Raw genomic sequence first — 25,626 nt, forward strand, 5'->3', positions numbered from 1 at the left:
TGTCATTTAAACCACTGAGTACCCCCAACCACAAAAATCATGCTAAGGAAATAGCTCAATAACATGACAGTTGCCATCACCATGTTGTTATTCTAGCATGTATTAGATCTATTAACTCTCTTCTTTACCTGCAACTGCCTTCTGTTTAGCCTGTAAGCCTTTTATAGCCAACAAGGTGGACAAACTGCCTATTCTTTGTACTCACACAACAGTTGACACAATATGACCCCGATCAATCATAAGCTACACCGTAACAAAATTTACAACTGCAAATATTCATTCCTCCCTTCCCCCATGACTGCCCTTCTGAAAAGACACAATGCTGGCAGAAAAAAAAAACTAGAAAAAGAATTCAGAAGTTATTAAAAAATGAGATTAAGGCTTAGAACAAAAACGTCAAAGGAACTTGAAGAGTTATTACTTTATTATTACTCCTGCCATACATAACACTTGTATTTTCTGAGTCCTAGAAGAGCCAAACAATTGGGTATGCAACATGATTGTAATAAAAACATTCTCTAGAATTAGGGACCTGCATTTCTATTAGCAACCTTTTACATACTCTATAAATAATTCCTTGAACCCAAGGTTTCAGCCATGAATAAAGGAAGCTGTGAGCACGCACTGGGTTTTACTTATTTGTTTAAACAGACATGCAGTATAAAAAAACTTTATAAAAAGTAGACTCTCAAATGAATAGGTTGAGAGGTTTGAACAACAACCACTGCACTTGCAGATGTGATTCAAGCCATTAGCCTTACAAGTTCAGTCACTGCATTTTACTGAAATAAATGGATCTGAATAGCTTCGCCACCAGGCAAACCTACCAATAGCCCACAGATGTTGCCCAGCACATTTCATTGCAAGTTTAAGAAACACCAGCTTCCCATCAGAAGAGTGACCTATAGGCACCTGTGTTTAATAAGCTGCTTAAAATCAACCTGTATCTGTAGATCAACAAGATTGGTTAATAATAACCATTGGCACGTAAGAGTATAAAACAATTTCCCATATAAAATTCCAGCTTCCTTTACTTGATGCCTTCACAGAACTCACCTTCAGCCAGGAAAGGAGAAACACTGAAAGGGGTATCTCTACTGTAAGGCCATTTCACACCTACTCCTAAATTGGAGTTTTTGAAACTTATATGGTAGGCACTCAATTCAGCAGCTGCCTGTCCACAGCCAGGAGCCTGGTTTAACTTTGACTTCAGTCTGAAATTAGAGCTAGGTTTGTTTATGGCAAGACCAAATTCTGCACTAAACAGCCACGTCTTCACTTCAAGGGGAGGAACAGCCTTCCTTAAATTGAACCAGAAAATGAGGCTCTGGAGAAGCATGCACCAGAACGTACCCTAAGTTTGCACGGAGTAGTTCTGTGTCTTCAGAGACCTTAGCACATCTTGATGTGTACTATGTGGAAGCATCAGGCTTTCAGCTGACTCACAGGCAGTCAGATCTTACCAGCCGATCTGCTGCATTTCTGAACTGTGGATGTGCCTCTGCCATCCCTCTCATCCCCTTAAGCTCACAGAAATGCACAGGTCAGCAGCAAAACAGCATGGTTTTTTGGAAAGATCTGGTGCTGCCATTCTTTTTCCCAGAAAACTTCAAAGGAAGTAGGACTTGGACATCTGTGATGATTTGGGCAGATCTTATTAAGAAAGCTGGCTCACCCACCTACTTGATATGGCAACACACATCAAATATGGGCTTGACTTGACTCTTTTTCTAGTCTCTCAAGACCCTCCTTTGACACAGAATGAAGTTGAACAAAGCCCAACAGGGTCAAAGAATGAAGAAATACGTGCAAAAGAGATCTATCATTTACACTGCTACAGCAATTGTGCTAATCTCATGGTGCCATCACTACTCTCTTACAGATTATCTTTGGTTTTTTGTCAGAGGTACTTTTTCTACCACCATCCGTGAAAGTTTTTCTTGAACACATATACAAATGAGAAAAAACATTGGTTGACTGGAAGGTAGGATTGGAAGAGCTATTCAAGTAAAAACAGTCAGAACAGCACTCCCAGTTCAGCTAATTTAATTTCTGAAATAAATTATCTGGACAGGGAGGGTTTTTTTTTTCGTTTCAGCACAGCTCACTGCAATGCCTACTGTGCTAACCATTAGGGCTGCTGTTATTCTGATTTGTATCCACTACTCAGTGTGGAAGGAACAAGAGAGGAAATTCAAGCAGCAGTTAAAATGTCTGCACACTTAAGCCAAGAAACCTGGCAAGGGACAAGTGTGCAGCACAGTACAGAGAAGAGGTGCAACAAGTACTCTGTTTCTTTGTGATCAGTGCCAATGTTCCTGCCACCTACAGAAATTAATAAGAAACCAACAATATTAAGCTCTTAATTTTGAAGACAATTTTTGTTAGCAGTTTGTTGGTAAAGCACTTACAAGAAAATATTGCAGGGACAGAATTCTCTAAAAAGCACTATAAGTTTTGTGAGTATTTATTTCAACCTCTGCATCCAAACCAACTCCCCCTCCGTGTCCCTTCTAGCCAATTATGTTCCAATTTCCCCTTACAAATAAGAGTCTATAGATTTTAGGGGAGCTTCAGCAGGCTTTGTGTCTGATATGCAGCACATATCACCTTTATCACTTACCAATACAGCAGGACCACGAAGACCACCAGCAAAGCCAGGGTGACCGTTGTATTACTCATTTCTATAGAGGCAAATGCCAGGAGATCTACTGCCTCCATTTTCCTCCACTACAGCTCCAGGCTTGAGTGGTGTGCGCATGGGAAAGTCTCTGCAAGAGCTGATAAAGCCTTCCACAGCTACACAAATGACATCTGCAACAAAACAGGAACCAAGAGAGCAAAAACACATCAAGTCAAATACAAACTGCAAACCTTTCCTGTTCTCATCAACTGCACGCTCTAAGAGAGAACTTGAAGGTTCCCTGAATGGTAGGATGTAGCAATTTCCCCCCTCCTGCTGTTGTTGACTGTCGTGCCAGTAAATATTTACATACCCACCGCTTGAGACATCAGTGCTGATGTCTAAAAATCTATTCAACATGTATTAGGGAAACTGGAAAAGTGGGGGGGGAGAGCCTGACCATGGTACAGATCATGGAAGAATAATATAAAGACCCTTCAGGGGTGCCCTGGCATACAACAGTGGTATTCTCTGAAGTAATAAACATAGAGCATTACTGCAACATAAAACTTCATTAACACTTAATCTCCAGACTGGTTATACCTTAAAAGAATGGAACAAAGTAAACTTTAAATTATCACAACTAAAAGGAGAATTGGGGGAAAACTCTTCTAATGTGACTACTAGAACACATATAAGAATGAAAAACTAATGAGTAGAAAAACCCAGCTGTAGTACCAGGGTCCATAAGTCAGCATCTGTCACACTGGTTAGTCCACACAGACAGCACTGTTTGGCTGTATCATCTCAGGTTCATGAGTACTACAGCACATTTTCCTGGCTCAATGCAGTGCCTCCGTTGGAGGTACCATTAACCAGCCTTTCCAGAGATACTTTGGCTACCCCTGCATTGTATTTCTTGTATCAGGGTTAACATCAATATGGCCATATCTACTATCTCTGCGTTGTGGCACAGTCAAGCTCTCACAACCCCTTGAACAACATGCACATGAACAGTCAAGCTTTGATGGCAGTTTAGGAAATGGTTTGTCCATAGTATATGAATTCCTCAGCTTTCTTCCATATTTTCCTGTCAGCAGACCTCAATCCTGTTTCAAGCATCTGATCCAGTCCAATTAGAAAGGTCAGCCAGAAAGCAAACCTTGAAGCACTTCTATGAGAGAAGACCACCAACGTGTTACACACAAACTAAGTTACCAAATGCCACTATCAAAAAAATCTTCAGGATTACAACAACATCAGCAGCAGCAGCTTGCAAGTAAACACCCTTGCCCATGACAAAATTCCCTGAACTGTCCGGTATTTTTTGTTACTTATGGAACTAGAAATACCCATACATGTACTGCAGCCCTCCCACCCATTCCAACCAACCTATTTGAAAGTTAAGGAAATCAAAGATACCCAAAAAAACTAGATTTGTGAATTATATGGTAACCTTGAGAAACAGAAATTCTGCAGCATCTGATTCCCATAACACACCAGATGAAGAGTGGTTTCTTCTCATACAACCCCAAGATAACAGCCTAGATTTAATGTGCAAGGCTTCTCCAATATCAGTGTATTACATTTCCTGCTCTTATCAGAGAAGTTAATAATATAGGTATCAAAAAAGTAAAGTCTCTAACACAATGGAGTTTAATTTTAAGAAGATTTGGCTCTACTCTAACTGAATCACTGCTATTTTGGTTCTCCGTGCTTCACAACTGCATTAATTCCCTTCCAGCCTCAGATCCTTGCAGAATAAGTAAAAGGTGTTAACCAGCTCATCAGCTCCACAGAATGGCACAGTAGTTCACAGAAAACCTTGCTTATTGTATTAACAATGCTATTGCTATTCTGGGTCAATAACAGCTCTGCCAGTTTGCTGCTGCTGCCAAGTTCTCCAAGAACAACTGCAACAAGATTCAAGGAAAGTGACGCAAGGAATTAATCAATGGGCACAAGCCAATCCCAACCAGAAACTGATCCCATGGGACTTGAAGAAAAAAAAAAATCCATATGCCTTAAAGTCTCTTCAAAAAAACTAAACCAATCACCACGAGAAGGTAAGAAATAATATTCTGATTTCACTGTGCTTTAATTTACTTGGCCGTCGTGGTTTAAGCCCAGCCGGAAACAAAGCACCACCAGGCTGTTCGTTCACTTCTCCCCCCCCACAGTGGCACCGGGAGGAGAAAAATATAAAGAAACACTCATGGGTCAAGACAAGGACAGGGAGGGATCACTCACCACTTACGGTCATGGGCAAAAAACAGACTCAACTTGGGGAAAAAAAAAAAATCAATTTAATTTACTACAAATCAAATCAAAACAAGGATAGTGAGAAATAAAACCAAATCTTAAAACACCTCCCCCCCACCCCTCCCTCCTTCCCGGCACAACTCCACTCCCGGTTCTCTCTCCCTCCTCCCCTCAGCAGCGCAGGGGGACGAGGAATGGCGGTTGGGGTCAGTTCCTCACACATTGTCTCTGCCGCTCCTTCCTCCTCAGGGGGAGGACTCCTCACTCGTCCCCTGCTCCACCGTGGGGTCCTTCCCACGGGCTGCAGTTCTTCACGAACTGCTCCAGCGTGGGTCCTTTCCGCAGGCCGCAGTCCTCCAGTCCCAGGCTGCTCCAGCGCGGGCTTCCCCGTGGAGCGGCGGCCATCTTGGGGGGCCTCCACCCCCTGCTCCAGCATGGGCTCCTCTCTCCCGGGCTGCAGGTGGGCATCTGCTCCCCCGCTCCCCTCCGTGGGCTGGGGGGGGACAGCCTGCTGCCTCGCCACGGGCTGCGGGGGCATCAAAACCTCCTCCGGCACATCTCCTCCCCCCCTTCCTCACTGACCTCGGGATCTACAGAGGGGTTCCTCTCACATTCCACTTCCCAAACTCCGCTGCAGGTTCCCCTTCTGAAATCTGTTCTCCCAGAGGCGCTACCACTGTCGCTGATGGGCTCGGCCTGGGCCAGTGGCATGTCTGGCTTGGAGCCATGGAAGCTTCTAGCAGCTCCTCACAGGAGACACCCCTGCAGCCCCCTCCCCTGCTACCAAAACCCTGCCACACAAACCCAAAACACTGGCTGTTTAATTAAAGGACATTTTTCTGCATGTAGAAGACTGATGCCCTCCTATTAAAGTCAACAGCAAAACTCTATCAGCAAACACAGAGTCAAGTACAGACCTCACTTATTTTTTAAGAAGCACTAGAGCCTTTTCCCAGTCACACTGGGAGGTAGGTGGGATGAATAGTTCTTAAACACACGCATTATGAAAGAAAATAGGCTCTCACATCAGCATCCAATTTGGAACAGAACACATAATCCAGCTCCCAACAACAACAACCATCCTTTTCTGTTGTTGATGTTGGGGTTTTCTTTTTGTTTTGTTTTTTTAAGCCTCAGCACCTGTTTCTTGCTGAAGGGTTTTACCTCAGCACCTCCAACCATTAAGGAGAGCGGCACACGGCATTGACTCTAAAACCAACCTGGAGCACTCCTCACTGCAGCCCCACATGCTTGCAGTTGTCATCCCAGAGTTAAGGATCTCAGCCCCATGAAGAGTCACAAAAATCCACATGTTGCTTTGCAGGCTGGGGGGGGAAGGCATCAGGGATGCAGACAACAATGAAAACAGGCTATTTATCAATCCTGTGGCTCTCTTTACGGGTCCTTTACATTAGAAGCACCATCCTAACTAACTAGTTAATAGCACAGATATTTTTAACCAACCTCCCAGTTCTTTTTGTGGAGCCACACTGGTCAGGCTGATTTTGATAATATCAATGAACTACAGAGGCTGATACGAAGTCCTCACTAACCGCATGCTGGAGGAAGCCAGAGACAAGCAGAAGTGGAAGAGAGCCTTTTCCTGTCAGACTGCTATGAGTCAGCAGCACTGCCTGCATTTGCCTCTACGAGGCTTCACTCTAGATTGCATCTACCAAGGTTCACAGCTCCTTGACGGAGTGCCATTCGAGCTCTTCTCTTCTGTAGCAAGTAAAATCCACAGATCACCACCTTGTTCAACACAAACTTCAACAACAACAAAATGTTCAACACAAACTTACGTTCAAGAGTCCCATCTCATCCTTCATTCCCCAGCACTGCCGTCACTGTAGCCTTGGAGCTCCCCAGCAAATGGCAGACCTACGAGACAGAAGTAGTTCAATCCCAAACAGCCAGAGCTTCAGCCTGCATGGGTGTTCACAGCAGTAAATATTAAAAAGGGAAGCGCGTTACAACAAAGTCTGAGAAGTTGAATTGTTCCTCAACTGAAAAAGAAAAAAAAAAAACCACACCCAGACAATCCAGGTTTTCCAGGAAGCCTTCATGCCTTAAAGCCCTGTCTGCTATGACTCCAAGAACATTTTCTGTAAATGCTCTTCCAAAACAATGCATTTCAACTTCAAAATTAATACAAGTGTGGCAATGAGCCTCAGCAATGCTTGACATACGCAAGTATCGTTCTGACATGAAACAGAGAGCTTATTAAAAAGCAGGATTATAGACCTTCTCAGTAGACCTAGATCATGGTAAGGATTTTGACCTGTCTTCAAAGCATATCAAATGGAAAATGTAGTCTCACATATTTCAGAGGCTGATGACTGCACCAGCTAGACTAACCACACAGTCCTGCTAATGACCAAATTCAACTCCTCTCATGCTATTCTACTTCATATGTTCTAGGTCTATAATAATCTAATTAAGGCTGAGCCACAACAACTTTACAATAGATGAAGGAAGTCTAGAAAGGTGTTAAGTTGTAATTTTATAGCAGTTCATCTCCTTAGAAATTTGTAGCATAGTCTTCAGATCAACAAAATTCTGTTATATAGACAGCTTAGCCACAAAATACTGCAAATGAAATACCATGGAACAGCTTAAAAACCCATGAGATTAATCAGAGACTAGTTTATGTATAAGCTTTAACAAAGCCCATGTACAAAACCACGTAAGTATATATGATATTAATTTATCTTGAAGACAAAAACCTTTCCAAAGACAAAATGAATTCTCAACATCTTTAAGGTAGATCAAAGGCACATTTCACAGAGATTTTTTTTATATATATATTTAAAACAACCTTAATAGCCAAAGTACTGGGAATATTAACGTATTGGAACAGAAGGACTTACAGTGGCCTTCTATGACTTCATTATTACTATCCTTGTTCAAGGATTGACCAAGCAGATTAATCAGACGATTTTGTACTCCTGTATGATAAACTATGCCAAGCTACTCAACAGACAGACCACTGAGGCACTGGAGTCCACTCACAGAGATCCTGCTCTGCATTCAAAATGGACGGGAGCACCAAAAGGATACCATGGGCTCATGGAAGATTCTTGAACCACCTTGAATAAAATCACTCCAATGAACTGGATTTTGAAAGGCAAACATGGTAACAGTGAAACCACGCTGAGGAAGCTGCTTTCATGATGCTTCCTACTGAGAAACAAAGACACACATTTACACTTAAAATTGTTTCACCAAGTCAGAACCTGGTTGTATTAACTTAAATGCTTCTCAGAAAACAGGTACCCAGCTTAAAAATTCTAGGAAAGCTAAAATATTATGCAAACTTGTACTTCACTAAGAAATTTAATCTTAGCTGACTAAAAGTTATGGTACTTCAAACTCAGTCACAGGAGCTAAAAAACTCATTATGCTAACTAAATGTAGTGCTGCTGTACTAAGTCCCCTCTAAAGCAACAAGCTGTGAGATATCCTAGTTATTTCAAAGATCTCCACTTAGAAATAGCACAGATTTTGTGGTCAAAAGGAATGACAGTTTCTTCCTCTTGCTGTGAGAGCTCAGAATGAGTTTCTAAAATAAAGTTACCTTTGCTAATAGTGACATTAAGATCTTGCAGCCCCAGTGAAATTCCAGAGAAAGCAGAAATTAATGTAACATCTGCTGCCCATGGCCAGGCATTTTTAAGCAAATTGACTTTATTAAATAATCGGTAACTTGTTTATATTTCTATAGCTTGCTTTAGAAACATTGATTGATTCAAGCAATCCTATAATTTCATTGTCCTATAAACTTGACTGGAGATAAGTAAGGATTTATGTTCATGGATCAATAGCTCCCCATTGACAGAAAAAGCCAAAGAACCCTGCCTAGACTAATCTTGTAGTTGCAGAGACCCATATAAATGTTTGCCTTTGTAACAATATCATGGTAAGAACCAGTAAGTTATAATTTCTTCTGTGAAGTTCAGTTTTTAAACACCATGAAAAATACCCAACCTTCTTTGTTTGATTGAAAAGCTACTCTAGATAGCAAACTCAAGGCTTGAATTGTCCAAACTGTGTTTCAATGCCGGACCACAGGTCAAAAGAACTGTGAAAAACTTAACAGAAGCACCTTGTTCTATAACTTAACTAAATTGTGCTTATCAACTTCTCCTTCATCTCTTAGCTCATGGGATTGACACCAAAACACATAAAGCCCAGTCCTTTTACTGCACTTTGCAAATAGGAATATGTAGAATGCTGGGTTTCCCCAATTAACGGAAATATTTTGAGGTGTCAATACGCTATCTCTAGCTACAACATTCCCACCTTACCACTCCAGTTTGCAGTTCAATAATTTTATTGTAGAATCCTTTCAGGACAATACAAAGAGGTTTCTTTAGAGAAAGATTGCACGCAGCCTCCTTAAAAGCAGGGCAGCTACCTCAGAGGCAATTAGCCACGGCAATCGGCATCACACAGAGCAGCGCAATGGCTCCTGGATTGCCAGCTGGAGAAACCCCAACCATTGCATCCTTCTAGTTGCCCTAATGGAAGAAGGGGAGTTAAAAGAACAAATAGAAAGGACAAAGGGGAGAATAGCAGCCAAGAAGAGGCAGATCTGACCATCCTGTCACAGGAGGACAGCCGCGACCATCCGCCCTGCATTCTGCTTGTGAAAAGGACAAGCCAAAAGCTGGATGAACATGCTGCTCAGTACCTCTTTCAAAAGCACCGGATTGCTGATACAGATCATCAGCAGCCTGCACACGTGCCCTGGAGATGGGCTGCCAGGGCCAGGAGGGGGGACAGGATGGGACGGGAGCTGAGGGCAGCCCCCCCCACAGACCAGCCCTCACCACGGGGTGCAGACCCACCGGGCTGAACGTAGGAGGCAGGTAACAAGGTCCATCAGCACAGCAAGGGGTAAGTCAGGAGCAGGGACCACCAAGGGCATCAAGTCAGCAACTGAAACCCCAGACCCAAGCTTTAATGGGGCTCCTGGGCCCATGGGCAGAGTGTGCAGGTGGGGGGATCTCAGGTGAGGCCAGTCAGGACAATTAAGATCTACTGGTGCCCTCAGAGACCTGACAGGCTCAGTACTAAGGCCTGGAACAGGTAAAAAGATAATGACAGACACATGGGGGTAGGGTTTTTGAAAAACTAAATTCACTAATGCAAGGCATTTATCAATACCCTGTCAAAACTCAAAATGACAAAAGGGGGAAGGCACCAAAAGTCTCAAAAACCTTGAACTTCAGATGAGGTAAAAAAGTATTCTTCACCTGAGGCCCACCACTTTTTTTTTTCAAATAGCACATGGTTCCAGAAGAAGCCCCACAGCCCCACAGATGTGAATGGAGAATGTCCCCATCAGTTATGGCCTTCAGGCTGACCGGAATGGTAGAATCAGGTCCCATCTGGGAACTGTGGGCAGTATCAGCTCTGCCTTGATGCTTTATCTCTAATTGTCTAAAATCAGAGGGATTGGATGCAATTACCCCTCTGAGACGAATAAGATAGCAAAAAGAAAAAGCAAAAGAAGGTGCAATGTATTAAAAGAAGGTGCAATGTATTAGACAATACAAACATGCCAAAACCAGGACCGCATTACAACTCAGGCACTACCACCATCTAGTCTCAGCACAGAAGAGGCAGTAAACTGGCTCGCAGGAAAACGATAGGTCAAAATCAAGCAAGTCAGACTAATAATATTGCCACAGTAATGGTTTTCATACTTCAAGAAGCCCAGAAGCTATTAGTCTACATCCACATGTAGAAAGGCAGTATGACTGCAAAGAGACTCAACCTGGCAGCTCAAAATAATCACTGAGGACCAATCCCAGTTCTTCAGCAATTCTTTAGTGGCATCCACAGAGCCTCTCTTTTAGGCTTTAGAAACATCCCTTCATGGGACACGGGAAATTCTCCCGGAGAACACCAGGTGCAGGGTTTGGTAATGCTGCTCTGACTCCTGCAGACAGGCAGGGGGAGGTTGGTGCCCTGTTGCCCCTCTTGCCTTTGAAAATGTTCCCCATGATAAACATTTCAAAATGACAATAACTGCAGTGTGAACAATCATGCTGGATGTTTTCAGATGGCTGTAAGAACACAAAATGTATGAGGCACTGGAACACACAGAGCTGTGGCAGGAAGACATGTAACACCTTCACACTATGGGGCAAATGCAGGAACAATATAAAGTACATTGAAAAGCCTTATCTTTACTTAGGCCCCTGTCCAGGGGATATTCACTGCCTAAATTTATGCATCACATGATGAATAATTCTTGGTAGATCGTGCCCAATATTCCCAAAGGCCTTCTTACCCATATGAAAGGGAGAACAGATAACTAACATGCAAATTGCAGCCCCTGACATGCTGCAGAAAAGCACATGTAACATACACATGGCTTTACTCTAGTTCAGCCTTTTGTGCTATCCCATTCATTGCTTTTTTGCTGCAGTCCTTTCTGCTGACCACTTGTACATTAATTCACCAAATCAGAAATCCCTTCAGCTCTCTCATTCTCAGCAGATATGTTGTAACACAGACATGTGTAACTGGTGAGGGGGCAGAAAAAAGAAAAAGTCAAAAACCAAACTTACACAATCACAAAACCAGCATTTCCAAATCTCAAGTTCTTACTGCAAGTCTTGGCCTAGTTTGGGTTTTCACTAAAGCACTAGTTACTCATGTGTGCAGTTGTGACAAATACAAGTTTTACTGGGAGAAAAGACAGTCAAACCCTCAAACCAAGGAAAAAAAATGTTCCAAATCTGTGAAACTCAAAGGATCAGGGCTAAAATACTAATTAAGCTATTTTAATTGCTCAATTTAAAAAAATGCATGTTTTTCCTGCAGTCTCATGAATCTGAGAGTAAATTTGTGATTCTGAATGCTTGAGGTTAGCAATGTTTGCAAAAGGGCGTGAACCCAATAAGCTGACCTGTTAGCCACGGGAAGAGCGGTTAAGTGGAAGACTAAATAATGTGACATATGAGTTGAAACAGCAAGAAGAACTTAGTCTCAACAAGATTTCAACCCTGCTGACACTCATGTTAACTTGCTTCCTCAGACTGAAGCATAGAGGGGATCTGAGCCTACGGTTCACAGTGAGTCCAGCCTCCTACCTCCTTCCTACCTTATGCTGCCTTCTACCAAGTGGCAGATAAGCACAACCTTAGACTGTGGCTGGGCTATTGCAAAAATGAAATATGTATCCTTCTCAGTTTCACTGAAATACAAAAAAAAAAATTAAAAAAAAATCCATGGAACAAAACTTTCAGCCATCATACCTTAGCTTTTTACTGGCTGCTGATCAGAGATAAGGCTCGTGGAAAACCATGGCTCTGTGACAATCTGAGAGGACCGGTTTGTACTTGCCACAGAGCCTAACAAAGTCTTCAAGCTCTAGAGTCTTGGGGGTTTTTTTAAACAATTCTTAGAAGTTTCTTTCTACTCTGAAGATGCTGCTGCTTTCTTTACCTTCAGCCAGTTAAGCCCAACAAGCTCAAGTGAGCAACTGCAATGATACATCAGCTCTAGTATAAACATGGCCACCAGCCGTGGCAACTGTCCACTATCAACTCCATCTCTTCTTCCTCACCATCCATTTTAAAGTATTTGTTTTAACTCAGAACACCGCTACCTGCAGACACTTACCCCTCACCCAACTGGTTACACTCACCCAGCAACCGAACTGGCATGATGGGATCTCTGGCCCAGCACAGTCCTACAGCCATCAACAAAAATTTAAGCTAGGTGCACTGGAAGAGACACAGCTTAGAGAGCCAGACCCGTTGGACAGGTACCCCAACGTATAAGGTACTTTCTCCTTAAGAGCCCCTGCTCTGTCTGTGGCAGTTCAGGCTAACTAGAGAAGCCGGCAACTACCCAGATGCATGGCAAAGGAGCTGGGACTACTTCAGACAGCCTAGGGACAGGGGGATGTTGTCACGAACTGTAATTCATTTACTTTATATTCGTAAGCAAAGTGATACATGAATGCAAGATGCCAGATGGAGCAAGCTGACTGGAAATGGAGAAGATGGGTTTCAGATGGGACCTATATTTATGCAAGGCTAGAAGCCGAGGGCAGCTTGGCTGAGACAGCTGAGACACCGCATAGGACAAAAGCCTCAGCATATATTCAATAAAATACTAGTTTCTTCCAGCCACCTTTACCTTGGCTTCCCTTGGCCAAGTCTGTAAAGTGGTGAGGCATCAAATGAGGGAGGCGGGTGCCGAGAGGGGCCTTTGCAGATGCACACAGATATTTTAATGGTGTAGCAAGGAACGGCATTTTTCTAAGTCTGGTGCAGACAGATGCACTCTGTCCCTGTGTGATGCTCTCAGCTCTCTGGATGGAGAGCACCAACTCCAAGGGTAAAATATTGTTTTTCTCTTAGTATATGTAATTCCAATTAACCTTATTGGAGCATTGTGGGTACACTGAGAAGATTACACTCCTTAATGTGCAGTTACAGCTGTATTGTAAATGCAACATTACACGCTTTCTATTATGGTTCAAGACCGCTATGCTCTTCAAGACTGTTATAAACCTCAGAAAACAGGGGTTTATAATGGAAACACTGAAACACTCGACTCTAAAAGCCCCGGCAGAGAGGAAATATAGCTATAAATTCAGCTTCTGTTTTCCAGCATATACATTGACAAGGTATGAATAATATGTATTTCTACACTTGGAACAGACAGATGTACACATTGCTCAGGGTAACCTTTGCTGTAAAAGTGGAGGATGGAAAGAGCTCAAAGTGGAAAGAGCAACCTTTTGTCTTCCCTTTTACAGAGTTACTGCAATTGCAATAATAACATAAAAACAGCAATTGAAATTTAGTAGCCTGTGCTCCAGGGTTGGATTCTGAATGCAATTTTTTTTAAAAGTGTGAGTTATGTTTCTAAGACCAGCAAGAAAAAGGCATGACCCCCCCCCAGATCCCTTCAGCCTCCTTTTTTTTAAAAAAAGAATTGGCTATTTGGATACTGTTCAAATGACACTGCAAATCAACTTGCTATCCATTGCAAAAATGGATAGTCTCTATATTTTCTCTTCCATATATAATCTGGTCCCTAGCTTCTGAACTCTACCAAGGAGCAAAATTTGGACTAGCAACTACTGGACTTGCTAACATAAAAAGACCCAATCTGTTTGGCAAGAGAAAGATGGGCAGGCAACTGTACTACCGTTGGGCCTGTGGCATTTGGGAATTTCTTCAAATATTAATAGCAACGGCAGAGGTGGGTCAATATAATCCCATTAGCCACATCACGCTGTTTGACTTCTGATACGTACAAGGAAAGGAGAACAAAACCGACACAATTGCTTTTTGGGAGGTACGCTGATGTTGGGTAAACAGGAAAATCCATGCCTGTTTTAGACATTGCAGCCTGACTGGCAGTTGGGGAAAGGTGGAGTAGGAATGTCTATGCATTTTGCTGGCACAGCCCTCACCCCGAGGAGGGAGCAGGGAGAGGCACCCGCCACCGCTGCTGCCCACATGGGGCTCGGTGCAGCAGGAGGTCCCACCACCACCATACTCCTCCTCGGGCACCTGCCCTGCTCCAGGGTTTTGGTGGCATCCCCGGCCATGCTCCTGCTCTCAAGATGGAGCTGCCAGTTCCGCAATGGCTCTCATCGCCTGGGTTAAGCTGGCATACATGGTGTCAGCATACAGGGAAGTATCCAAAACTCAGCAAGGCTGCATGCAGGTATGGTCCCTGTTTTTTATATTAGTGCTGCTCACATTTGGGAAAATTTCTTGAACGTGAAAGGAATGCTTTCAGATTCAGATGCTCCCATAAATTATTTTATATTACATACATATTAGCAGTGTCACTGATACTGTAAACAGCGAGAACATCAGATACACCTGAATCTATGAGGTGTATGAAAAACTTCATGTGAAAAGCAGCCCACGAGCCCTCCCATTACAGCTGCTGGGGTTTTTAAGGTAATGGATTAGTTGGCAGAAAGTTTAGCGCTTCTTATCAACACCTTGTAACATTAGTTATAGCACCCTCATTTTAGATGTATATCCCCTCCTTTTGGGTAGCCATTCAAGGGTACTGTGTTTAACATTACTGCATGCTTGATTCGTGAAGGACACCCGCTCATTAGCTTTCTGCTTTCCGCCTTCCCATATGACAGCAACCCTGGTGCCCACAGTGCACAAACCCAACACGCCCAAAAGCCATACCTCTGTGTTGACCCAGAAGTGCCAAGTTTCCGAGCAGGAAGGGAATTGCCACGTTGTCCAGACCTGTTCCGCATTTGGCAGCATCTGCGGAGATTAAGAGCAAAGCTACTTTATTACCATTAAAAGGGCAACGCAATTCCCAGCAGAACTGACAACTGCCTTTCACATCTTCTCTTGGGTGAGACCTTTACTAGGACTGACTCCTGTCTTTGCTTCCACCTTTTTCATTTAAATGGGGTCTTGCTTCAGTAGCCTTAGCTAAAAACTTCCACTCTGCTCCCACAGTCTTCAGCATGCCTGCTGCTTGCTGTCCCACTCCAGAAGCAATAGCTGAGAACCAGTGTCACTGGCCATAAATATTGCATACAGCAAATCCTCAGCCTTCAGCATAATTAGTAAACTATTTGTAGCTGTGTCACTGAACGCAGTCCCTATGTATTGGGGATCACCAGCTGATATACGCTCAGCCCTGGAAGGCCTGCAGAGCATCCTCGTGCAAAGTATTCCCCAAAACTCTCTGGCAAATTTACGCTCAGCAAGGCTGGAATAGTTTCCCAGGCATCTACTTGTCAGAGGATCACAGCCAAAATGTTCAAGAGTGTTTTACCTGACCCATGAAACACACAAAGCTGTTTCTTCTCCCTGTGCTATCCTGACTGCTGCTCTGTTTTATTAAGCAGTAGGATGAAACTGAAGCATTTCCAAGGATTTTCACTGTAGTGATCTGCACAGCCTGAGACTTTCGGTTGCCTCCAGCTCAACAAACAGCAGAAACACCGGAACAAGGAAACGTATGCAGGCAAAGGCTGTTGTAGCCACTTATGCAAAATTTGTATTTGGCTATTTCTCTCTACTAAGACCTAGAAAGCCAACTCAAAAGGAAAAACAAAAAAGAATTTTAAAAGCAAGCTTAAATTCAGCAAGAAGCTGGATGTTATAAGACACTTATTCACTCGAGAAAGATTTCCAGTCCCTGTAAGGAGTGGGATTCCCTCCCCCACCTTCTTCTAAGATTGAATGATTATTTATTCCCGCTAACCTTTACATAAAGGAGCCAACAGCCACACTTCCAACCACAGCTGCAAGGGAGAATGACATCCCTACACGGCCAGTCCCACGTGCTAATGCTGCAGACGTTTCCGCAAGCCAACCCAAATCCAGATGACTTCCCCAACGATGTGCCACGGGAACGACGTGGCAAAAACCTCCCAGCCAAAAACACGGGGCGACGAGGACCAGGAGGGGCGACAGGATTGACAGCCCCCCTCCTCCGCCAACTCCACGGCAAATCCTAGGAGATCCTTACCTTTAAATCTCTTCCATGCCTCCTCCACCCGTCCCTGGTGCAGCTGCCCAGCAACACCCGGAGGGGAGCGGTGGAGAGCGGAGTCATCGCTGCCTCCCACGGAACAGACAGGTGCTTGGAAAGCTGCCCTCGGCCCCGCAGCCAGGCAGAGGCCGCGGGACTACAACTCCCAGAAGGCACCGCGCCTCCCTGCCCTGCCTTCCCCCCAGCTGCCGCTCGCCATGCACTCTGGGGGTTGTAGTTCCGCCGGGGCAGCGCACACACCCGCCCCCCCGCCGCTCCCGCTGTCATGCCCTTGCTGGGAAGGAAGGCTTTGCCTGGCTGCAAAGGAAACAAACACTCTAAAACCTATTAAGTTTTGGTTTTTTTTTTAAAAAAACTATATATATATTTGAATGTCTGTGTAAAAAAAGCAAAACTCAGCAAATATTTTTGTCTGCAGTAAGAGGAAAACGGGAAGTTAGCGTACTTGCAACGCGCCGTCTGATTCTGGTGGGGGTTTGGTTTGCTGGGAAGAGAGGGGAAAAAGTGAAAAGGGGCTCATAAGCAAGTATTGCCAAATAACTTTGCAAAATCAGATGGGAAAAACTCAAATGTTCCCATACACTAATTAGTTAATGACTAGCCTCAAGCCTACAAACGTGCCCATACTTAACTGTATCCTCCACTGAAGTGAATGCAATTGAATCTCATACTCCAGTTGCTGCAGAAACTCGAGGCCTCTAGAAATTATAAGCATGGCTTAGTAATGGTGAGATTTTAGAAGTAATTAAGGGCTTATCCACATTGGGAGTTGCTGCAGAGTAGCTTCACTTGCGTAACTCCCCTCCCCTATGCTGGACATGTATTTCACGTTAATACTGCTTTATTCTGAATTAGTTTGCACTATTTGGGCTTTCAGTTCACAAGCTACCTTCGCCTGAATTGTGGGACTTGTGCAAGGTGAGCCAAACTCTGTGTTCTGTTTTTACCTTGTGTTTGAGGCTTTATGTAGGCATCTCTTCCCAAAAGCTAGGCATTTCTTTTGAAAACTAGAGGTGAAGTTTCTCACACAATTGCTCCTGTCCTGCATTTGGGAGATCAAGAGGAACACTAAATGCCACAAGACCCACAAAAAAAACTTTGGGAGCATGGCCCTGTTTGTCTAGCTGGGAATATCTGTTTTTCTAACACTGAGAGGAAGGCTGTGCAGAGGAGAGAAAGCTCTCCTTTCAGAGTAAAATCTCCTCTTATTAATTAGTCCGTGTGGGTAGCAAGTGTTAACGATACTTCATAGAGAACATAAAATTCATAATCTGTCCCGAGTATAATCAAAGCTTTAAAGTTTTGCCCAAATTTTATTAATTGCATATGCATCAAAAATGTGAACAATGTTAAAGTACAACGAGCCAGAGAAGTTCTTCCAAGACCAGTATGTACTAAGCCCATGGATATACAAACAGCTCCCCTTTACCTGAGGTGAAGAGGAGGAGAAGGAAAGGTCCTAGATAATGCAAAATAATAATAAATGACTGATGCAGGAGGTTTTAGTGCACAGACAGGTGGTGCCCATGAAGACTTCTTAGCTTCTACACAGCACCACGCCACAGCTGTCTCTGTGCAGTCATATGGCAATGTTCCTAAATGAAGAAGACTTCCCAGAGCTTGGGACGTGATGCAGAGGCAGACACAGAGTTCTGCCAGAACTGCAGAGGACCCACGCTGCCCCGTGGCCGAGCCGGAGCCCTGCGTGGGACCTGCAGGCAGCTGCAGGACTCCTTCGCTCGAGTCAAACCATTGAACTGCTGCTGGACTCCATCTGGCCCAGGGAAGGGTTTAGCTGCTTTGCAAGGCACTACAGCTCATCTTGTACTTCTAGAGCAAGCTGGCAGCGCATGAATAGCATACTTAAGCCATAACCCCGCTAAGCCTTCCAGGATAATTAAGATTCTACAGTATGCAACTTTTAAAAGTAAGTCTTCATAGACTTGCTAGAAAAATGGGAATTTTGACCTAGCACTTTTCCTTCCAAGATCTCTGAATAATCTTTTTTAATGCAGGTTTAGAAAAGGAAAAAAAAAAAAAAGAAAAAAGAAAAAAGAGTATGTTCTTTTGACTTCAGTTCAAGTTCAATTGATAGAAGATCTATTAATCACCAGCATGCAATTTACATTGAGAATGCCTGTATTAAAGCAGAGACTTAGAAGAGCTGGAATGGATTGCTTCCCAAGATCTCATGGCATTAAGAGTGGAGCTACGTTTGTTTTCTTTTTTTGTTCTGAACTCTGTAGCATTAGGTTGACTGAGGCAGTATCTCTTATTAAAAATGAGCCGTAAGAGAACTGCTTTTGTGAACACACAGGATTATTACCTATTCCAACAGGTATTTTGTTAGTTCCTGACTCTGCAAAGACTTGCATAACTAAATACACCATGAATAAGTCCATTGAAATTGCTAAGATCTGTCTAATGTTTTCATCTTCCTATTTCCCAGAACAATAATGGTCTCAGTCATCTATTATTTGCAAGAATTCACAGATAAAATCAGAATAAGAGGAAGCATGGATAATACAGTACCAGACCCTCCTATTGTTCCGTTGGAGTAGGGAAATCCACTGGAGACTAAACTTTCTGTAAACATCGGTCTGACACTGGCTGCCCTTCTTCCCTCCCCGAGGGGCCGGCTGACGTGGAGAACGTCAGCCCACCCCATTCACCTGACCACCTCTAACGCGGAGCTGCAAGAGATGCCATCTGTAAGGACCACAGGAGGATGAACACAATTCTTTTCCCATATGGAAAAGAGAAGCAAAATCCAGGTGCAGATGATTTCCCAATAGCAGAAGGCAGGACAAGAGGAAAAAACATTCAATGCCAATGGTGCCTGAGCTAAAAAATCCCACTGCCTTTCACAGGGGAGCTTTCTTAAACCAGCCTGCATCTCCTTGCAAAGAGAAGAGTGAGTCAAGTTTGCAATGCCATTCAGCTTCATACATGGCAAAAGCTTTCCTTGTTGCTTCCATACTTTTCAAAGTCCAGAGCTTTCCTCAGCATATTCTCTTAAACACCTAGTAGGCAAGGGAAAAAGGGAGGTAAAGCCAAAACAACAACCTTGCAAAGTGCTGAGCAGCAAACCAGAGAGCCAAAGCGCTCCTGTTTCCCCTGAATACCTTTCACAGTTACGCCCTGGTTTCCTGGGCACTTGCTGAGACAGGAGCTGATGCTGCCGATGCTGCCGTCTCCCCCTGTCCGCAGCAGTATCCCGCTCTGCCACGCAGCCTCGGGGGATTTGCAGGGCATTTTCACTGGGGCTTGGCTGACCACGAGTGAGCAGCAAAATCAGGTTCCCCACCGGTGGATCAGACGGTGAATATGAAGGGTGCGCAATACTTCATTTGCTCCTTTGTAACCTTGATGACCTGTTAGAAGCAAAAGTAGAGAGAAGCTCATGGGAGGGCAGTTCCTCGCCCTGTGACCCAAGAGAAAGGGTTGTTCTCCCTCCTCTGCTTGGGGAAGGCTCTGCTCTTCCCACCCTTGGCCCTTGCGGCAGATGAAACGAAGCCATGGAGGAAATCGGGGCTGGGGAAACCGCAGGAGGAGCAGGATCCCGGCGGGCATTGTTCTTGCCAGCAGATGGAGCAGGGCTGGCATGGGAAGAGTGAGCTGCAGGAGCAGGAGGTCCTCCTGCCTCCAGCCATACCTGCTCCTCTCCCAGGACAAGCTTCTCCTGCCCTGGAGGGGTCTCACCTTTCTTGCAGGAGGTCTTTCTCCTTTCCTCCGCTGGATGGAGGATCCATCCCAAAGCTCGCTAGAGATGAGGGTAAACCTTTCCCAGGGCTGCCTCCTCGCGCTGGTGCCTGCACAAAGCTGAACACGTCCAGGAGGGTTGATGAGTGTGAAATCCACATACCTGTGCTCACCTTCCATTTCTCCTAAGCTGGTTCACTGTCATTGTCTGTAGTGGGCAGCTAGGTTATTTTCCACTCTTATTTCTGTTTCTGCTGAGTTTAAGCCAGGATCAACATGAAAGATGGGTACGTTCATGTCAGGTCAGCAAATTAAACCTACCGAGCTAAGAATGACCAGATTCCCAAGGTGAAAAATCAGAGGTGGAGGTGTAAACGGAGATGAAGTACTCTTTTCTTGCTTAGCCCTGGACACAGGAATGAATGGAAAAATAACATGTAGCCTTCTCCCTCCCACCCCTCTTGCCTTAGGGCCCCTCTCCAAGACTGATTCCCCCCCAACACCCATTTCTTCATCCCTTTCACTTGATTTTTTAGTGACATTGTGAGACAGGTCCTTCTGCAGCTCCCACCCATCTCATATGTTTCAAGCTTTGAAAGTCAGAGATAACCATTTTCCCTTGGTAAGCACACATCAGAGTGTTGGTCCCATCAAGCGACCGCTGCGGATGCGGATAACGGAGCAGGTGAAAGTGAGGAGAGTACTGACCACTGCGTTTTTATCTGCCCATTTGAAGAGGGACGTGGCAGACCCCAGCATGCTGTGCTGTCTCGGTGGGTCAGTTCTGCACGGGTAACTCCTCCGCAGGTAGCCGGCCTCCTCATGGCAAAGCTGCTCATGAAATAAGGGGGTCCAGGGCACCAGAAGGGACGGCAGGCTCCGATACCTCCTCGGTGGGCAGCACTCAGTGGGCATTATACTCAGCCAGTGGATAATACAGATGCAGAGCTGCTCATGTGGGCATGGTTCAATGCAAATGTAAAGACGGACAGGTCATCCTATGAGTAATGTGAAGTGCTGTGCAGGATACAAGAAACTGTACAGAATAAATACTGTCTTGTTTGCAGAGGGAGACATTTGCAGGTAACTCCAATATTTATGCTGCATTCTTCCCTCTATTGCCTTCTGGTTTTCATTATTCTGCTTTTTGGAATCAGTTCATTCTTCTTCCTCAAAGGAGTGGGAATATTTTTTTTATTTTTTTTTTTTAAAAAGCAGTTCTTTTGTTTATGTCATATATATGATCTTCATCATCATTAATTAAGACATCACCTGGTGTTAGGCCCACTGGGGCAAACACAAGCTTTGTAAATGGAAAAGTACGTCAGCATCTCATTTGCTTAATAATATTCTACACATTTGAAGCCAAAAGGTAGTTGTGTAGCCCCAGTTTGTTCCAAAACTGCCATACTGGTGCCATTTATTTTAGCCTGTTGTATTAAAAATAGATGATCGAAAATCTTAAAGCTCATATCTGAGAAAGGACAGCAAGAAATCAGCATGATCTGTATTCTGTCTTACACTTTTTTAGGGGCAGAAAGAGATCCTGCTGCAGAAAATGCCTTTGACATAGATGTTTGAGTGATCTGCTACATAGACAGTAAGAAATAGCATTTTATAAGCTTTTTATGGGGTATTAAAAATCCAAAATGGCCAAGTTTTCTAATGGAAAAAGCAAAATATTTCAGGGTTTGAACAGAGGCACCATCTGCATCAGAGCGACCCCAGACTAATTGACTGTGAGAGTGTGTGTGTGCGCGTGTGTGCGCACACATGTGCGTGCACATGTGTGTGTGTTTCAGAGGGACATTCTTTGCTTCAGTTCCATTATAATTCCTTTAAATATTTATTACTGGAATGTAAATTCTGCTGAAAACTGAGGTCTTTGCTTTGGAAAAACCAGACCATCACCTACCACGGGTGTTGTCGCTCAGTGGAATATCCAAGTCCTTTTTGGAGAAACAAAAGGATTTGGTTATATAAACAAGTCACTGCATTGAATTATAAAAAAGTGAGGGGAAAAGAAGAACAAAAACCTGCTGACTGCTGGTTGAACTACTCCTTGGCTACGTGTGAACTGAAGTTCTGCAGATCTAGCAAGAAGCAGGAGCAATATTAAAATGAATTGGTTACAAATAGTGGAAATAGTCCAGCAACCACATTTAGAATATGCAGCCCTAAGGATAGCTTTGTTTTCAGATTGGTTTGTCTTTATTTTGAATGTAAAACATTAATAAGCTTCTTAAGGAGATTGGGGATGGGAGAAAACATTGGCTGATCACCTCAAAGCCCAGGAAAATAAAAAAAGTTCTCAAGTTGCTGGATGAAATAACAAACTAGAATGGGTTTATACTTCTTAGATTGCTATGAAAGCTTTACTTCTTGATCATTTCCAGACACCAGAAGGTTATTAAAAATCCACAAAGGGAAAAGAAATTCTACATTTATATGAACTTTAAAACTTATTTTGGGACCTCAGCTTGTTACCAGTATAACACAGAGTAAACCTGTAACATTAAAAGTATTGCTCATCAAAAAGAGAGACCAAGGACCAGTCTAGCACCACCAACACTTGCGAAGGGATTTATCACATAATCTTTGGGGCTGCACTTTTTTCTGGAGGTTCAAAACTGGAATAGGCTGGTGTGGATAGTACCAGTGCTTTGGCTCCGGCATGTGTATCACTTTAAACCCCACTGTCATTTCAAGGATATAAATAGGCTTGGAAAAATCAGATTATTGGAAGGATTAAATTGGGATCAGTGTCAGTAATAATCTATTCCTTTGTGGTGACACCAATTGAAAGAGGGAAAGTTTGGGGGAGGGGAGTAATGCTGTACAACACTGCCTATGGGTTGTGTGGGAATGGGGAATATAAACGAGGGGAAGGAGAGTTAAACAGCACAGGCCCCACATGCCTGGTAGGCAGGGCAAGCATAAGGACACAGAAATCCTCCTTAGAAATAGCACTGGCCAAAGACCCTGTCTCACTAAAGGCTAGTTACAGTGATGGAGTGTCAAAATATGCTAGTCGTTCTAGTTTATTAAACTAATAAAGTCTGTCTGTGTGCTGTGTTCCCATACTTCCAGTCCCACCACCCAGCGTGCTCAAAGAGCCACAAAATCATAGAGGGATTTTCGCTTTATTTCCTTTTTTTTAAATCACATTGCCTGAATCTTCTCCCTACAGTGTCACTCCCATTATCTCCTTACCAGGCTGGAAAAAAGGCAGCATATGCCTGGCTGTCATGTCTCCGGGGACTCTGGAGCATCCCAGGCTGAGGAATGTAGTGTGGTCCAAGCACCAGTCCCTCCATCTCCAGCTCAGTTCATAGCGCTGCAGTTCCCCTGGCCAGCCCTCACTCAGCCAGTCCGCGACTGAAATCCATGTAGGTGTTGCCTACATAGGAGCTAAGCGAGAAGCAGCTGGTCCAGGCTCTTTCTCATTACCCAAAATACATTTCTACAAGTAAGATCAAATTTATTCGGCTCTTTTGGATCCAGAATGATTTTGATAGCGGTGACTTTAATTTGGTGATAAATTGCCTGCTGAATTTTCTTTCATCCAGAAACATGAGAGCAGAGTAGAGAAGGTACCTTGTGATGTTGAGCAAAGAAAGCTTATTTAGACTTGTTTTCCATCTAGCCTTTTGGAAGAAGTTAAAGGCTGGGTTTTCAGTTCAGGAGCTCTGTAAGTGAGATCCTGCTTCCCTGACAAGCCATTTTCTACTTACCGCCTCGCCCCAGTTTCACCTGCCATCACCTTCGCTGTTTAACGGGGTAATACGTCCTTCTAGGAAGGGACTAGGAACCATCCTCTGTATCTGAGTCCAAGGGAGATTTGTCTTTGGCAGCTGTTGGCTTTCAGGATGTGCCGTAAGGCCTATCCTTTTTTCCAGTTTTTCCTTAATAAGAAGAATGAAGAGACAGCAATGTGTGCTCACAGCCCAGAAAGCCAACCGTACCCTGGGCTGCATCAAAAGAAGCATGACCAGCAGGACGAGGGAGGTGATTCTCCCCCTCTGCTCCCCTCTCATGAGACCCCACCTGCAGTGCTGCGTTCAGCTCTGGGGCCCCCAACATAAGAAGGACATGGACCCGTTCGAGCGAGTCCGGAGGAGGGCCGCCAAGATGATGAGAGGGCTGGAGCACCTCTCCTATGAAGACAGGCTGAGAGAGTTGGGGTTGTTCAGCCTGGAGAGGAGAAGGCTCCAGGGAGACATTATAGCAGCCTTCCAGTACCTAAAGGGGGCCTACAAGAAAGATGGGGACAAACTTTTTAGTAGAGCCTGTTGTGATAGGACAAGAGATAATGGTTTTAAGCTAAAGGAGGGTAAATTCAGACTAGTATATAGAAGAAATTTTTTACGATGAGGGTGGTGAAACACTGGAACAGGTTGCCCAGAGAAGTGATAGGTGGCCCATCCCTGCAAACATTCAAGGTCAGGTTGGACGGGGCTCTGAGCAACCTGATCTAGTTGAAGATGTCCCTGCTCACTGCAAAGGGGGTGGACTAGATGACCTTTAAAGGTCCCTTCCAACCCAAATGATTCTATGGGGAAGAAGGGTATCTCACTGGATAGAGGTCTTTTTTCCTTCTGCTGGCAAGCTGAGTGGACGGTGCTGGGAGACTGGTGGTAGTGCAGCTCAGGGCTTTGAGCACGTTTCAGTAAATACTATAAGCAAGGTAGTGGTGAGCAGAAAGGAATGCAATGTTTCTTGGAATAAATAACACTTCTAATAACTACCTCACTTATACTGCCCAATGACTGGAACAAAAATAACAGGGTAAGCAATTCCCAGCACTGTCCTCGGGTGCTTTCCCAAAAGTTTACTTTCACTCTGTACTAAATGAATTCTTTGGGTTTTTGTTGTTGAAGGAACAAAGGTTGATATTTGTATTTGTGCATTTATAGCTCTGTCTCTTCAGTGGCTTCCTTACAAAAGTTTGTGGTTCTTTTCGCATTTCCCATTTGATTTTTTTTCTTTCCTAAATACGTATTTAAATTTCTTCCTTTATTTCTCTAAAGAAAAGAGAGCTGCAAAATGCAAACCTCTGCATCTACAAAAAAACCTCAGGCAGTTTTTTTTTTTTCCTTCTGTCTTTCAGTCCTGCTTCTGCCTTCCGTTTTTCCTTCTGCTCAGTTAATTAGTCATTTATAATTATTTCCCTTTTTATTTATGCGGGCATGTATTTTCCCTGAGAAGCTGCTGCCTGTAACCTGACTCCAGCCCTGTTTGCTCTCTGCAAACCTACTGGCGTCATGGAGCAGCGCAGGATCGCTGGCTCGCTTGGCCCTGGGTGCTGGGCGCTGGGTGCTGGCTGCCCACTCGCTGCCTGCCTGGTGCACCACAGCATCTGGCAACACTCGCTCATCCCAATGGAGCCTGTCCTCAGATCGGTTGCGAGGCCAAAAACCCGCACGGGGGGAAAGCAGGACGGGCACGAGTGACTCAGGAGGGCGAGGAAGATGAGGGCATCCTGGCGTCGCAGGCTCCGTCCCTTCGCCTCCCTC

General features: G+C 44.2%; 1 protein-coding gene across 3 annotated transcripts in view; it reads right to left on the reverse strand.

Moving 5' to 3' along the window:
• The window catches only part of TBXAS1 (thromboxane A synthase 1), a 242,626-nt gene extending 226,110 nt beyond the window's left edge, over positions 1–16,516 (reverse strand). The window contains exons 1-5 of one of the 3 annotated variants that reach the window (XM_069807485.1): positions 16,385–16,516; positions 15,079–15,162; positions 7,898–8,065; positions 6,688–6,766; positions 2,624–2,814 (exon numbers count right to left, since the gene is read on the reverse strand). In XM_069807485.1, the coding sequence (XP_069663586.1) occupies positions 2,624–2,721 (98 nt within the window). In that variant the 5' untranslated portion in view covers positions 2,722–2,814; positions 6,688–6,766; positions 7,898–8,065; positions 15,079–15,162; positions 16,385–16,516. The remainder of the gene's footprint in view (positions 1–2,623; positions 2,815–6,687; positions 6,767–7,897; positions 8,066–15,078; positions 15,163–16,384) is intronic. The other 2 variants (XM_069807487.1, XM_069807488.1) reach the window with 2 other exon arrangements.
• Positions 16,517–25,626: the final 9,110 nt, after the last annotated feature.

Source organism: Haliaeetus albicilla, chromosome 19 (assembly GCF_947461875.1).
Source record: "Haliaeetus albicilla chromosome 19, bHalAlb1.1, whole genome shotgun sequence".
Taxonomy (NCBI): domain Eukaryota; kingdom Metazoa; phylum Chordata; class Aves; order Accipitriformes; family Accipitridae; genus Haliaeetus; species Haliaeetus albicilla.